Genomic DNA, 15,436 nt, shown 5'->3' on the forward strand with positions numbered 1-15,436 from the left:
GCCACCGTCCCGCCCCGGAAGGGGGAGCGCGGCAGCCGCGGAGGTGGCCCGGGCAGGCGCCGGCCCCCAACCCGGCCTCGCAGCCGCGTGCCCAGCGCTCTCCCTAGCCCGGCCGCCGGCGTGGCCCCCACCTGGTCTCCTGGTTGCTGAACTTCTTGGTGACCACCTTGCCCAGCTCCAGGCCCAGACGGTCGGCCACGCGCTGGGACAGGTCCTGATGCGAGCTGCCGCTGAACAGCACGATGTTGGGCATGGTGGGGCGCGGGACTCCGAGGGGCGCGCGGCGGCGGAGGTGGTGGCGGAGGCGACAGCGACAGCGACGCGGGGGGCTGCTGCTGCGGGAGCGGGAAAGCGCGGCGGCTAGATGTAGGGAAGGGGAGGAGCGGAGGGGGAGGAGCCAGAGGAGGAGCTGGAGGGGGCCGAGAGGGAGGAAGAGCGGCCGTGGAGGGGGAGCTGGAAAGTGCCAGGGGGCGGGGGCACAGCCCTGGCAGCAGTTTTGGACGCCCTGGGTGGTCCTGAAGCCCGAAGGTGTCCTTGCTCCGCGAGAGAGCTCCGAGCCTCATTCTTGACCTTCCAGACCTGCCTCGCGGGGAGAGCCAATGAACCGCGGATAGCTGGGCTCAGAGGGAGAGTTCGGGACGGGGCGGGGGGCTGGGGGGATCCCTCGAGGTGCTTCGCAGCCCGGAGCGACTTCCCACCACGGAACACCGCAAATCCAGTGTGGACGACTGGTGTTCAACTATGGCAAGGGTCTGCAAACTACAGCCTATGGGCCAGATCGCGAGAGCTCCCTGTGTTTGTACCAGAGAGCTAAGCATCGTTTTCATACATGAACATTTGCACTTTATGTGATGATAGCAGACACCGCCTTTGAACTCCAATGAAGAGAAATATCCCCCCGGCAAAAGAATTCCTTTTCTCTCATTAATAGATGTGAGTTGCAAATAATTGTACTCAAATATTATTGTATTTTGGATTATATCAATAAAAACATTGTGACTTTTTTTTTCTCTCTTGTTATGTAAGTTCCTACGTAATATCTTCCCTTTTGTTGCTTGGTCTGCAAAACGTAAATGTTGGCCATGTGGTCCTTCATAGTTCAAACTTGATGACCCCTGAACTACAGAGTTGCCCCCGCACCATGTGTCCTTAAAAAATCCAGCCACTATGTGAGTCCTCATCACAGGCTGAGGGGAAGTGTTGCTCTTGATGGCTCACTGGATCAAACCAAGTCCCCCAGATTCACCATTTTTCGGTAGATGTGATGGTCCTTGGGCCACTTCACAACCTTCCGCCTGTCGAATGCTCAAGGGCCTGATCCCAGGAACGCAGATCTCTCTAGACAGTCCAGCTCAGTCCCTCCACATCCCTGGAGTCAGGGCCTCCTTCCCCTCTTTCCTGCTAGAAACCAGCAGAAAGGTTTTCTCAAGATGCCAATGCAGTACCAGAGCCAACTTCAGGGCGCAAACCAAGTGTAGGAGAAAGGAAACCAGTCCCTGCCTATAGAGGGCTGGTTGGTGATGCTGGTCACAGTTTCACACTCCTCAACAAAGGCTGATTCAACTGGGTAGATAAATGGCTTAGTTTTACTAATGTTTGCCAAGAACTGGCTCTACATCAACAGCAAAGCCCACTTGTAATTGGGTTGTAGCCTACACTAATCAGACTTCATAATGGGATTTGGGAGATTGCTGGGGTGATTCGTATCATTGGGATTTTTCATCTGGGTCCTTGTACTTTGCAAGGAGATTACTTTGCACATCAAGTGTTTCTTGTAAACTTTTGCATCTGCCAACCTATCAAAAAGTTATTTAAACTAACAATTTTATCAACATTTCTGGCCCTTTTTCATTCCGCCTAGAGATGCGTATGTGCCCTATTATATGAGAAAACAAACAAAAACCCCTATCTGCAATGGTTTATTATCTATGTATTTCACAGTTAATTACCATAGCAATGAGATTTATACTTGACCACTATGTTTAAAATTTTTATTGAGTGAGTCTGCTAATGTAGTTATATTTAAACTCTTCTAATAAAATTTACTATCAGCAAATTACTATAAGTTTTATATTCTTAAAATTTCTCTCATAGATAAAATTGACTAATAATGGATTCCTCTAAATATATACATGCTCTTCTCAAAGGGAAAGTGGCATCCTCTTAGCATGATGGGGCTGTGGTTCTTTGGTAACACAGAACCAAAGCAGATGGACTATAAAACAGTAAAAGTTAAAGCCCCTGGCCTTTGGGTGAGTAAATGGCTGCAGATTTGGAAGCTTGGATTGAATTGTGACAAACCATGGCCTTGATAGCACCAAGGAGAAACAATATCTCAGTTGGGGCATCTAATACAATGATTGTTGGTTCAATAGTTTGAGGAGTTACTCTGCTTAAATGCTGAATGTAAACAAGGTGAAATGTGCCATTGGGGTTGATGAGAATACTAATGGGAATCATTGAAAAATCATCATGAGTCACAGACTGTTCAGAAAGCTGTCACTTGTAAATGAGTAGCTACAGATGATTTTATTTAAGTGTGAACACTTTCTCTCCCAAGTGCCTTTATACTTGATCCATAGGAGCCAGGTTGTGGGAAACGTTGGTCTAGAGCAGGTTTCTGAACCTCAGCACAACTGATATTTAGGCTGCGTAATTCTTTGTTGTGGGACTGTCCTGTGCATTGTAGGATGTTTAGCAACCTCCCTTGCCTCTACCCACTGGATGCCAGTAGCACCTATCCACCACTGTGACAACCGAAAGTATCCCCAGACATTGTCAAATGTCCTACAAGGGGCAAAATCACCACAGGTTGAGAATCACTAGTCTGAGTGAATCCCTGGCCCTTCTCTCCTCCATGTGGGCCTTTCCTCGTGGTTGCTTGGGCTTCCTTACAGCATGGCTGCAAGGTTCCAAGGAGTGTTCCAAGAAGGTAAGTCTCAATGAGCAAGTGCTTATCAAGCCTCTGCTTTTATCTTGCTTGCTAATGTCTCATTGACCAAAGCAAGTTACATGGCCAAGACCAGCCGTCAACATGGTATAGGACAGCAAAAGGGCAAGAGTACTGTCCACCAACTGTCTACCACAGTGCACTTCCTGAACAACATTTGAAGTTGGGGAACCTCTGGAAAAGAGGAACACTTGTTCAAAGACCCAAGATTTAGAAGAGAAAAAGAACATATACTCTGTGCATATGTGATCCAGGTCTCAGATGTTTATAAAATATACGTTATTTTAAGATGAAATGTTAGTTTAAAAAATAAAAATGATGAGATATTTTCCATTGTTGATTTCTATCTTCATTGACTCATGGATAGAGATTAATGGTAAAACAATGATTTGAATTTATGAACAGTTTCACGTCTTCTATTTCCTACATCATCTAGCCAAGTTCTTTGTATATAGTAAGAAGTCTAAGTATTTGCTGAATGAATTTATCCCTGACTATTTTAGGGCTGAGAAATGGAAGAAATGGCCCAAACTCACATGGCTAGTTGAAAGCAGCAAAGAAATTAGAATGTGGATCTTCTAGCCCAGTCCTTTTCTCTCTAGAATGGTACTGTCCAAAAGAAATGTAATGATTGTTTCCTATATGTTGCTATGAAAAAATTTTAAACTTTTTTTAAAGAAATATAATGCAAGCCACATATGTAATTTATACTTTAGTAGCTGTATTTTAAAAGAATATAAAAAACAAGTGAAGGTAATTTTAATAATACCTTTAACCCAATATCCAAAATATTATCATTCCAACATGTAATCAACATAAAACATACTAATGAGCTATTTTGCATTTTTTGTATCAAGTCTTCAAAATCCAATACAGATTTTACACTTAGAGCACATCTTAATTTGGACTTGCCATATCTGAAGTGCTCATCAGTCACATGTGGCTGATAGTTGCTGCATTAGAACAAGAAGTTCTAGAACACTAGTTCCTAAGAGCAACGCCAAGACACTCTGGCATAACCTTTCTCTTGTATGTTTTTATTAGGGGTGTGGCAAATAATTTATAACTTATTATGAAACGCTAACATTTACAAACAATTTACTTTAAAAATAAGTTAAAATAGATTCAACTTTAATTCTGTATTAATAACATTTTCACTCATAATCAAGTATTTTTTCTGATTTTTATTTCTAAAACTTTACCTTTTACTTCTATTGTTTAAAGAGAAATTCAAAAACAGAGATGAAAATATAATGAACACCCATATACCCACCACCTAGATTTTGTAGCTGTCAAAATTTTCCCATGTTTGCTTTATCTATTTTTATCTAAAGTATTTTAAAGTAAATTACAGATGTTATATATTCACATCTAAATTATTTAGCCTGCATATATCTGTAAAAAGATAAAGACATATCACCATATGCAAACATTAATTTAAAATTGATCAAAGACCTAAATGCAAGAGCTAAAACTATAAAACTCTTTTTCTTCTTTTTTTTTTTTTTTTAGCAGAATCTCACTATTGCCCAGGCTGGAGTGCAGTGGTGTGATCACGGCTCACTGCAGTCTCGACCTCCGGGGCTCAAGTGATCCTCTTGCCTCAGCCTCCCGAGTAGCTGGGACTACAGGTGCATGCCATCACACCAAGTTAATTTTTATATTTTTTGTAGAAATGGCATCTTTATAAAAAATACAAAAATGTTGCCCAGGCTGGTCTCAAACTCTCATGCTCAAGTAATCCACCCTCCTTTGCCTCCCAAAGTGCTGAGATTATAGGCGTGAGCCACCGCACCCAGCCTAAAACTACGGAATCCTTAAAAGAAAACATAGGTATGAATTTTCATGACTTTGGATTAGGCAAATATTTCTTTAATATGACATCAAAAGCACAAGCACCACCAACAAAAATATATAAACTGGACATCAAAATGAAAAGCTTATGCTTCAAAGGATACCATCAAGAAAGTGAAAGAAGTCCAGGCATGGTGGCTCACGCCTGTAATCCCAGCACTTTGGGAAGCTGAGGTGGGCAGATCACGAGATCAGGAGTTCGAGACCAGCCTGACCAACATGGTGAAACCCCGTCTCTATTAAAAATACAAAAGAAATTAGCCGGGCGTGGTAGCACGCACCTGTAATCCCAGCTACTTAGGAGGCTGAAGCAGGGGAATCGCTTGAACCAAGGAGGCGGAGGTTGCAATGAGCCGAGATTGCACCACTGCACTCCAGCCTGGGTGACAGAGCAAGACTCCTTCTCAAACAAAAAAAAAAGAAAGAAAGTGAAAGACAACCCAAAGAATGGGAGAAAATGTTTGCAAATCATGTATCTGATGAGGGTCTTGTATCTAGGATATATAAAAAATGACCACAACTCAATAATAAAAAGACAACCGAATTTTAAAATGATCAAAGGAGACTGCACATGAATGTTTATAGCAGCTTTATTCATAATTGTTAAAACTTCAGAGCAACCAAGATGTCCTTTAGTAGGTGAATAGATAAACTGTGACACATCCAGACAATGGAAAGCTATTCAGCATTATAAATAAATGAGCTATTATGTCATAAAAAGACACGGAGGAAACCTAAATGCATATTACTAAGTGAAATAAACCAATCTGAAAAGGCTACAGACTGTAGTATTCCACCTGTATGACATTCTAATAAAAGCAAAACTGCAGAGATGGTGAAAAGATCAGTGGTTGTCAGTGGCAAGAGGGGAAGGATGGATGAACTGGTGGGGCACAGAGAATTTTTAGGGCAGTGAAACTACTCTATGATACTACTATGGTGGATGCATGTCATTACATATCTGTCAAAACTCATAGAGTGTACAACACCAAGAGTGGACCTTGATGTAAACTATGGACTTTAGGTGATAATGACGTGTCAATGTACGTACTTTGATTTTAGTTAGTAGGAGAGGCTGTGCGTGTGTGTGGGCCGAGAGTATATGGGAGTTCTCTGTACTTTTCACTTAATTTACTGTGAACTTAAAACTGCTCTAAAAAATTTAATCTCTTAAAAAATGAAAAATATGTGGGCAAAAGATCCGGTAGACATTTCTCCAAAAAAGATATCCAGATGGCTAATAGACACTTGAAAAGAGGCCAGTGCCGTGGCTCACGCCTGTAAATCCCAACACTTTGGGAGGCCAAGGTGAGTGGATCACCCAAGGTCAGGAGTTTGAGACAAGCCTGGTCAACATGGAGAAACCTTGTCTCTACTAAAAATACAAAAATTAGCCGGGCGTGGTGGCAGGCATATGTAATCTAAGCTACTTGGGAGGCTGAGGCAGGACAATTTCTTGAATCCATGAGGCGGAGTTTGCAGTGAGCCAGGATTGCGCCACTGCACTCCAGCCTGGAAGACAGAGTGAGACTCTGCCGCCAAAAAAAGAAGGAAAAAAAAAAAGATGGTGACCATAATTAGCCATCAGAGAAATGCCAGTGAAAACCACGAGGAGATGCCACTTCATACCCACTATGTTGGCTATGATAAAAAAGACAGATAATGATGACAAACGTTGGTGAAAATGTGGAGAAATTGGAATCCTCAGACACTGTTGATGGGAATTCCAAATGTTGCAGCTGCTTTGGAAAAGTCTGGCAGTTCCTCAAATGGTCAGAGTGACCATATGAGCTGGGAATTCCACTCTTAGGTATATACTCAAGAGAGTTGAAAACAGGCATTCAAATGAATAGTTTACATGAATGTTATCAACAGCACTATTTGCAATAGCCGGAAGATGAAATCAACCCAGATGTCCATCAGCTGATGAGTGGATAAACAAAATGTGGTCATCTGTACAATGAAATATTATTCAGCTTTTAAAAAGAATGAAATTCTGATATGTGCTACAGAAGCTTTGAAAACATTATGCTAAGTGAGGAATACAGACACAAAAGACCACATAGTGCATGATTCCATTTACATGAAATGTTCAGAATAGGAAAATCTATATACAGAAAGTAAATCAGGGTTTACCTAGGGTTAGTTAGGGGGATGGGAAGATGGAGGGATGGCAGGGCTAAAAGCAAAAGGGTGTGGGATTTCTTTGGGGTGGTAATAAAAATGTTTTAAAATTGTTATGATGAATGCACAACTCTGTGAACATACTAAAAGTCATTGAATTTTACACTTTAAGTGGGTGAATTGTATGGTATATAAATTGAATCTCAATAAAGCTCTTAAAAAGAGAGATAAAGACATTTTTCTTTATGATTCCAAGACCATGATCACATCTAACATACTAACATGTCAGGTTGTCTTGATATAATATTGAGATAGATCACTGGTTTAAGGTGCTGACAGCCTTGTAAGCCTCCATCATAAGCCTGCATTTTAGCCTTGTAAAATGCAAACTTTCTAATTCTATTAATCTTTGCTGTGTATAATATTAGCCGGAATTCTTCAGTACAGAAGAGCTTCCCTTCGTCTTCTGGGCTGCTTGAGTACCCTAAAATAAGGTTTGTACTAGAGAAGCAAGAGAAAAGTTAAATTTTCTTCCCTTTCATTACCACTTTCCAGAATCAGAAGTTTGGTTTTTGAACACTGTTTTCCATGGAAAGGAACCAAGTATTCTTGTGATTTGACCAATTCAAGGTCTGGATCAGGAACGGACGCAGTGAACCAGAACATCTCGTCTCAGATATAGCAAAAATGATGGGGAATACGTCAGAAGGATAAAGGTGCCAGTTTAAAATGATTACTATTGCCAGACATGGTAGCATATCTATAAACCTGGTGACTCGGAGGCTAACACAGAAGGATCACTTGAGCCCAGGAGTTTGAGGTCAGCCTGGGCAACATAGTGAGACCCCCATCTCTCAAAAGGAAAATTAATTAATTAAAAAGTGGCTACTATTGATTAAAGGTAGGACAGTGTGAACATCAAAAATTAATGCAACTTTAGTTGCTTGAAATGTACCAAATATGTAAAAATCAGTGAGTCCATAGTGATACTCAACAAAATGAAAACCTGAACAAAAACAAAACTCGCTTGAATTCAGTGAAGATGAATATTAAACTAGCTTCTTTCTGTGAAAATTGGTCATTAAAGCTTTCTTCAGAGGCAAGGTGAAGATGTAATTCCACTGATTTCTCTTGGTAATTCCATGTAATCTGATGCTGCCAAGGGGAATGTCCTTTTCATACAGGTTGTATCAGTCACTTCTAGAAATAAGATCAAAGATCTGGTGCCTTCAGTCAGCTTAAGATAGCTGGATACTGCATAGGTAATTCAAGCAGAGGAGGGGTCAAGGCCAGATAAGGAGCACAGGAATCCACACCCAGGATGCAGATGGAAGAGGAAGGAAGTTTTGTAATAATGGACATGGAAGATTCTTAAAGGGGGTAAAGGATTTGCATTGCGGGGGAGGAGGCGGGATAATATTCTGATGTACATGAAGTAATTGAAATTAGGCTGAGCTTAACTTCGGTGTGAGTGTCTAAATTAAGCAACGGTCAATAAAAGCGAGTTGTCTCAAATCCTTTCTGGAATAAGGTAGCAATTAAGAGAAGAAACAACAATATTGTGCATGTATATAGCACTTACTATGGCAGGGCTTTGCAGCAACCCTATGAGTTCAGTCTTATTACTCTCATCCCCATTTCACAGGTAGAGAAACTGAGAAACAGAGAAGTTAGATAACTTGCCCAAGGCCACACAGCTACATAGTGTGGAGCCAAGCAGCTCTTTACCACTACTCTCTCCTGCTCCCCACTTCACTCTCCCATGTAAGTGTGAGCAGTTGAAGAAGGCTTTCAATTAGAGATAAACGTAGTGTATAAAGAGTCCTTCTCCTTCCTTGTGATAATGTTTTCTACTTCTAAATAATCCCGGTAACACAGTCTTGATAAGGATTATCCCACCTCGCCAAGAAATGTTGGGATGCCTCCAAGCATGACCCTGGGCTTTCTTGTCTTTATTCTTTCTACGAACTCTCCTTGATGTCATCCAGGCCCATGACTTAATCTTGATGACTTTCTTGTTTGTATCTTCAGCTCAGACCTCACACTTGAGGTCCAACTTGAACATACAACTCTACAACAGGGGTTGGCAAGTTATGGCCCATGGGCCAAATCCTGTCTATAACCCATTCTTGTAAATTGAGTTTTACATATTTACACATTCATTCATCTACATATTGTCTGTGGCTGCTCTTGTGCGACTAGGACAGAGTTGAGGGGTTGTGGTAGAGACTCCATGGCCTTCAAAGTCTAAATATTGACTATTTGAACCTTTAGAGAAAACACTGCTCTTCTCCAATGGGAAGTCTTCATGCTCTTGGTCTAGCCTGCTCTTCCCTGAGTACGTGGCACCTCCAACCACTCAGTTAATCAGAGGCAAAATGTGTGAATCACCCTTGATTCTGTCTTTCCCGCCACCCTCCTATCCTAAGACTGTTGATTCTGTTTGCCAAATCTGCCCTTCTCTCCATCGCCATGGCCACCAGACAGCCCCTGCATCAACCTCCTTGAACCCTCAAGGAGGGCTCTCTTCTAAAGATCTTTGTCTCTCTCCAATCCCTTTCTACACCACAATCAGAATGATTTTTAAAAATTTTTATTATTTTATTTTATTTATTTATTTTCTTGGAGATGGAGTCTCACTCTGTCACCCAGGCTGGAGTGCAGTGGTGCGATCTCGGCTCACTGCAACCTCCGCCTCCTGGAATGAAGCCATTCTCCTGCCTCAGCCTCCCAAGTAGCTGGAATTACAGGTGCCTGCCACCATGTCCAGCTAATTTTTGTATTTTTAGTAGAGACGGGGTTTCACCATGTTATCCAGGCTTGTCTCAAACTCCTGACCTCAGGTGATCCACCCGCCTCAGCCTCCCAAAGTGCTGGGTGCTGGGATTACACGTATGAGCCACCGCGCCCAGTATGACTTTTTTTTTTTTTTTAAATCAAAGCTAATGAATTACTCTTCTCCTTAAAACCTGTAGATGGCCTCCCATAATACTCGTTAATTGGCCCTGCTTAACCCTCCGAGTTCATATCACCTTCCCCCACTGACCTTCAGCTTCTCTCCTCTCCTTTCTAAGATGCACAGAACCTGTCTGGCCATGGGAACTTTGCACATGCAACTTGCTCTCTCAGAAAGCTCAAGATGGCTTCTCTATCACAGGCTTGGTTCATTTAATCTTTTAGTCTCAGTTTACAAAGGTCACTTCTTTAACCTCCCTCTACACAACAATTCTCTGTCCTCCCCCAACCCCCAGCTCAGTTTTCTTGATCTCATTACTCTGTCTGTTGATTGCCCTCATAGTATTTATCTTCATCTGTAATGATCAATTTGCTGCCTTTAATTAAATGTTGAATATCTTTGCCACTGGTGACTAGAACATAAATAACGTTAGGTCAGGGATTGGATCAGTCCTGGTCATAGCTTTATCCTCAGACTCTAGCACAGGGCTAGCCAGACAACAAATACACGCAGCTTTATGGGTCAGCTATAGGATCTTTGTTACAACTACACAAGTCTTCAATGGTAGCCCAAGTAAATGATCGGGTGTGGTGTGTTCCAATAAAACTTTGTTTATAGACATGAAATTTAAATTTCATTTAATCTTAATGTGCCATGAAATATTCTTTTGGTTTTTTCCCCCAGCCATTCAAAAATGTAAAAACCATTATTCGCTTGAAAGTTGTATAGAAACAAAGCTGCTGGGATTTGGCCTTAAGTAGTTTGTCAATCCCTCATCTAGCATATTGCTTGGCAGAGTCCCATAATTTTTTAAATAAAGAAGGCATGCAAGCAAGAACTTCAAAATTAGAAATATTCTCCAACTGATTCTCCTTATATTAGAAATCAACATGATCCATGCAGATAGCAACCAAGAGTTCATTAATATCTGGCAGCTTCCTAAACACCCACTTCTCTTTATGTTGTGCAGACAAAGTCACTCTCATAAATAACCCAGATATGGAAAGGAATTAGTATTCAGTGACTCTCAGAAACTTTTTAGAGTAATAAGGAATAACTCTAGCAAAGCATGCCTTTCTGTTCATTGTATAATAAGGTACACACACACACATGCACACACACACACACACACAGAGCTAACTTTTTCAATTCTACCATTGGTTTTTTTGTTCTCTGGATTCTGAATTATCTCAACCTTTTTCTTCTCTTCCCTGAGAATACTGAGGCACTTTTCCTTCGAGAAACTGGTAGTAAACCAGAGAATAGTGTTTCCATGTATGTGTTCTTAGTTTTCTTATTCTTGACTTAGATCTTTACCACCATTCTCTGTTCGCACCATCATCACGTCTTTAGGACTGTCATGGTAACATTGTTTCTCTTTATTCTCCCACCTTCAGTATCTTTTGCTCCCCAGGGATCAGAGGTGTCAGCTAAAAAAATACAAATTGCTTATTCTACCTAATTAATTTAGCCAAGGTAGTAGAGAAACGTTGAAATCAATATTTTCTTGGTGTTTATTTTTTTAAAAAACTGTTTATTTCAAAAGCTAGTGTTTTTTTTTTTTTTTAAAAAAAGAGAAAATGAATAATTTTTGAAAACATTTTTTTTTCTTTGAAAACAGACCTCTAAAGGAGGTGAAAGAGTTTGGCACGTACTTTCTGATGGCTTATCATATATAAGAATCTGATTGATGACCATAGATTTTTAACCAAAAAAAGTTTTTTTCCATGAATGCCAACTTACCATAACAACTATCTACACATCAGTTCTCAAAAACATGACGTAATTTTCTTGATCTTTTAAAAGAAGAATTATGTGACCTTATTCAGGCTTGAAAAAGCCTCAGCTCAAGTGTCTTTGGGGAAAAAGCCACACTTAGTAAATGATTAACTTCCCTGGCATTCCTTCAAGGTCACTCCGTCATAGATAAGAGGACTGTGCCAACCACCATCAGGAATTTAAGTTCAAGCACACTTCTCTCTACTATTTAGACCCTCATTTCCAGATACCTTAAAGGAAGCCAATGAGATACATTTAATAAACATTCATATTGTGTGAAATACAAATAAATATAAATTGTATCCGTTTAATATAGAAAAAGGTTGCTTGTTTATTCAACAATTGATGGGATCCCAAGAAGGGAACATGAGTCCCTACTGTGTGCCAAGCTCCTTGTCATAGATTCACCTTTCATTCCCACAATAACCCTGTTGGATAGTGTTCCACTAGTACAGATAAGGAAACTGAGGCTCCTAGACAGTGATGCATCCAAGGTTACCTAGCAAGTAAGAGGTGCGCAAGGATCCAAACTCTCTGTTTTCTGTTTATAAGTTTGATTTCTCATATTGAAACACAGAAGATAATTGCTCACTCTTCTCTATTGGATAGAGCGAACTGTCCCTAGGGAACCAGTGGGTTTCTAGACATCTGATGATAGACCACGGGTGACAATAAATATATTTACAACTGGAATGGGAGTAAAATTAACATAAAAATCAATACACATATAAAATTATAAACATCCTCCCTCTTATTCTCTAAGCTGAGCTATACCAATCCAAAACTGCTTACCAAGTAATCTAAGTTGTAACATATTGCTCATCAAATATTCTAGTAATTTCTAAATCGTTTCTTGATTTTTAGAAATTGTTGCTGCTCTGTTTTGTTTGACACAGCTATGACCAGATGAATGATGCCTCTGTCTGAGCCCTGATTTGATGCAAGGTGCCAAATCCAACTCATTCAATGATGTCCCCCTTAAATGGAGTGTCATTAGGGCCCCAATGCCAGCTCTTGGATTTGTTGCTGCTCAGGGGCCAACAGGATGAGTACCCAGGTCTCAGCTGGCTGAGCCTTTGGATATGAGAGCTTTCTACATGGCATGGACTCCAGAACTATGGCTCTGCAAACCATGGGGCCACCAATGTCCCCTGATCCAGCCTGCTCCGTTGCCCCCTTCTGAACACTAGCGCTAGGCTCCCTACATTGGCACCACCCCCATGTCCCATGACCCACCTTTGAAGCTGTTAGAGGGCCATATCCCATGACCTGTGTCATGTCCCACGGCCCGCCTTTGATGCAGTCAGAGGTAACATCTTATCTAATCAGCAGAGAATATATGTTAAGAGTAACAATACTATTTTCAGTGCTGAATTTACTTTCAGTTTCTGATGAACCAACAACAAATTAATAAAAAACATTTTCCTGCCAATTTTCCTAGCTGGTATGTTAATATATTTAATATTTTTATAATTTTCTGAGTCACACAGCTACCAGAAGATCATATATCATCATTGGTCATCATGACATTCGGTGACATGGCAATTACCTTAAACTAACAAGTTCATATTATAATGCAAATTATAAGTTGTTTTTACCACTAGTAACAATTGCTATTTTACTATTTACTGATTCATATAGAAATATATACATTTCAGGTTGAAACTTATAAAATCACTGATGTTCAACCATTTTCAACCTACAAAAACAGTAGTTTCATATGGTCCCACCAGATAGTTCTAACAACTTGAGTGGCAGTACTGGGTTGTACCTGTGGAATATACTCTGATTTAGACAATTATACTTTTCTCTTCTTGGCCAGTGGTTCCCAGCCAAGGGGCAATTTTGCCTGCCAAGGGACATGTGACAATGTCTGGAGACATTTCTGTTTGTCACAGCTTGGGAATGTTACTGGCATTTAGTGGGAAGAGGTCAGGGTGCTGCTAAGACATCCTACAATGGATAGAACAGTTCCCACAACAAAGGATGATTCAGCCCCAGATGCCAATAGCACCAAGGTTGGGAAGCTCTGCTATAGGCAAATTGTACAGACTAAATGGCCACATGTGTATATGTGTCATTGTGGTTTAGAGTTCTCTCCCTTTCATTTTCATCTAGACCTTTATTTGTGCTTAACTTTTGCTTGTAAATACCTTGTATTTTGTTAACTGTGATCCTCAGCTGAAGGGAGGCTAATTTAAAATTAGCAGCTGGGAAAATAGTACACCATAGATGAGTAAAGAAACCTTACTGTGATTGATTTTACAACAACATTTAAGTAAAGAGAAAATAAATGAGCAATGTCATTGTCTACTCTCTCTACATGAAATTCAGGTTTGTAACAGTTTGCTCTCCTTTTCTTTCAGATTTTCACCTAAATCCTCCCCTCCCATACCCTCTGACTTGCTCACATTGGCTTACCAATTGCCTTAAGGTGTCTTATTCTTTATGGCATTTTTACTCCCTGCTGTTCTGTCCCCAATTCCATGCCTGAACCTAGTTGTGCATTCTTCTTTAGTTACTGTAAACTTACTATACTTACTATGGTGATGTTCACAGAGAACTTGCTTAATGTGTATTTTTTTTTTTTTTTTTTTTTTTTTTTTTTTTTTTGAGACGGGGTCTCGCTCTGTCGCCCAGGCTGGAGTGCAGTGGTGCGATCTCGGCTCACGGCAACCTCTGCCTCCCAGGTTCAAGCAATTCTCCTGCCTCAGCCTCCTGAGTAGCTAGGATTACAGGCATACACCACCACACCCGAACAATTTTTTTTTTTTTTTTTTGTATTTTTAGTAGAGACAGGATTTTACCACGTTGGCCAGGCTGGTTTCAAACTCTTGACCTCAAGTGATCCGCCCATCTCGGCCTTCCAAAGTGCAAGGATTACAGGCATGAGCCACTGTGCCTGGCCAGGTTACTAACTTTTAAAATATAGAAAACTCCATATAAACACCAAATCTTTGACATCTCTTGAAAAACCAGAAGATCTGGCAACATAGATCCTGCCTGCACATGTAGCCATAGTTGTCTGCCTCTGGGTAGAGGCTGCCCCCTTTTCCTGGGGCAACATTCTCCTCTCTGCCATCTGCCCCAGTGGTCTCTATTTTCTGCCCATGGAAGCCAAATGCCGATTGCCCTATCCTCAAGACTGTGCTTGTGTTTGCTGTTAGACCATGCCCTAAGCACACCTTTCCATTTGTTCTATTGGCTCTTCTAGGTGTCTGATTTTGCTTATATGCCTCTCAGCCTTAGGACTCATTTAAATTAGAGGGCAAATAGCTGCCTGTCTCCAATTAACCTGGGCCTACAATGAAGATCAGGACATGCATGGGGCTGGAGAAATTTAATTATCCTCCTGGAGAGGGAATGTGCTTTTACTGTTGAAGAGAAAAAACCAAAGAGCATATCAAGTAGGTCTGTATAAATGTTGCCTTAAGATGGAGGCTATTCTGAAGCTCTTGATCCTGAACTAGGCTCAACAGAGCATGGCCAGCAGCGTTGAGATCAGGGATAGAGACCCACGTAATCAAAGGACTTGTACTCTTCCACATGGCAAAGTATCTGCTTCTTGCCTTGTATTTTAGAGAATTAAAGAAATTTACAATTTTAAAATGAATAATGCAACCCTAAGAAAACAAGTAACAGTAGAATTGTCTAACTCTAGATTTATGTTTCAGATGCTGTTGGTTGGAAATTTTCTTTTTCATATAAATTGTAACCACATGTGGCTTGAGATTTGCTGGTTTAGCTTAACCTCCCAAATGCTACTTATTTTA

General features: G+C 40.8%; 1 protein-coding gene across 2 annotated transcripts in view; it reads right to left on the bottom strand.

Moving 5' to 3' along the window:
- PRPS2 (phosphoribosyl pyrophosphate synthetase 2) overlaps positions 1–390 on the bottom strand; it is a 34,202-nt gene extending 33,812 nt beyond the window's left edge. For both annotated transcript variants that reach the window (XM_010383284.2, XM_010383283.2), the window contains exon 1: positions 132–390. In XM_010383284.2, coding sequence (XP_010381586.1) covers positions 132–253 — 122 coding nt within the window. In that variant the 5' untranslated portion in view covers positions 254–390. The remainder of the gene's footprint in view (positions 1–131) is intronic.
- Positions 391–15,436: the final 15,046 nt, after the last annotated feature.

The sequence above is a fragment of the Rhinopithecus roxellana genome, chromosome 7 (assembly GCF_007565055.1).
Source record: "Rhinopithecus roxellana isolate Shanxi Qingling chromosome 7, ASM756505v1, whole genome shotgun sequence".
Lineage (NCBI taxonomy): Eukaryota > Metazoa > Chordata > Mammalia > Primates > Cercopithecidae > Rhinopithecus > Rhinopithecus roxellana.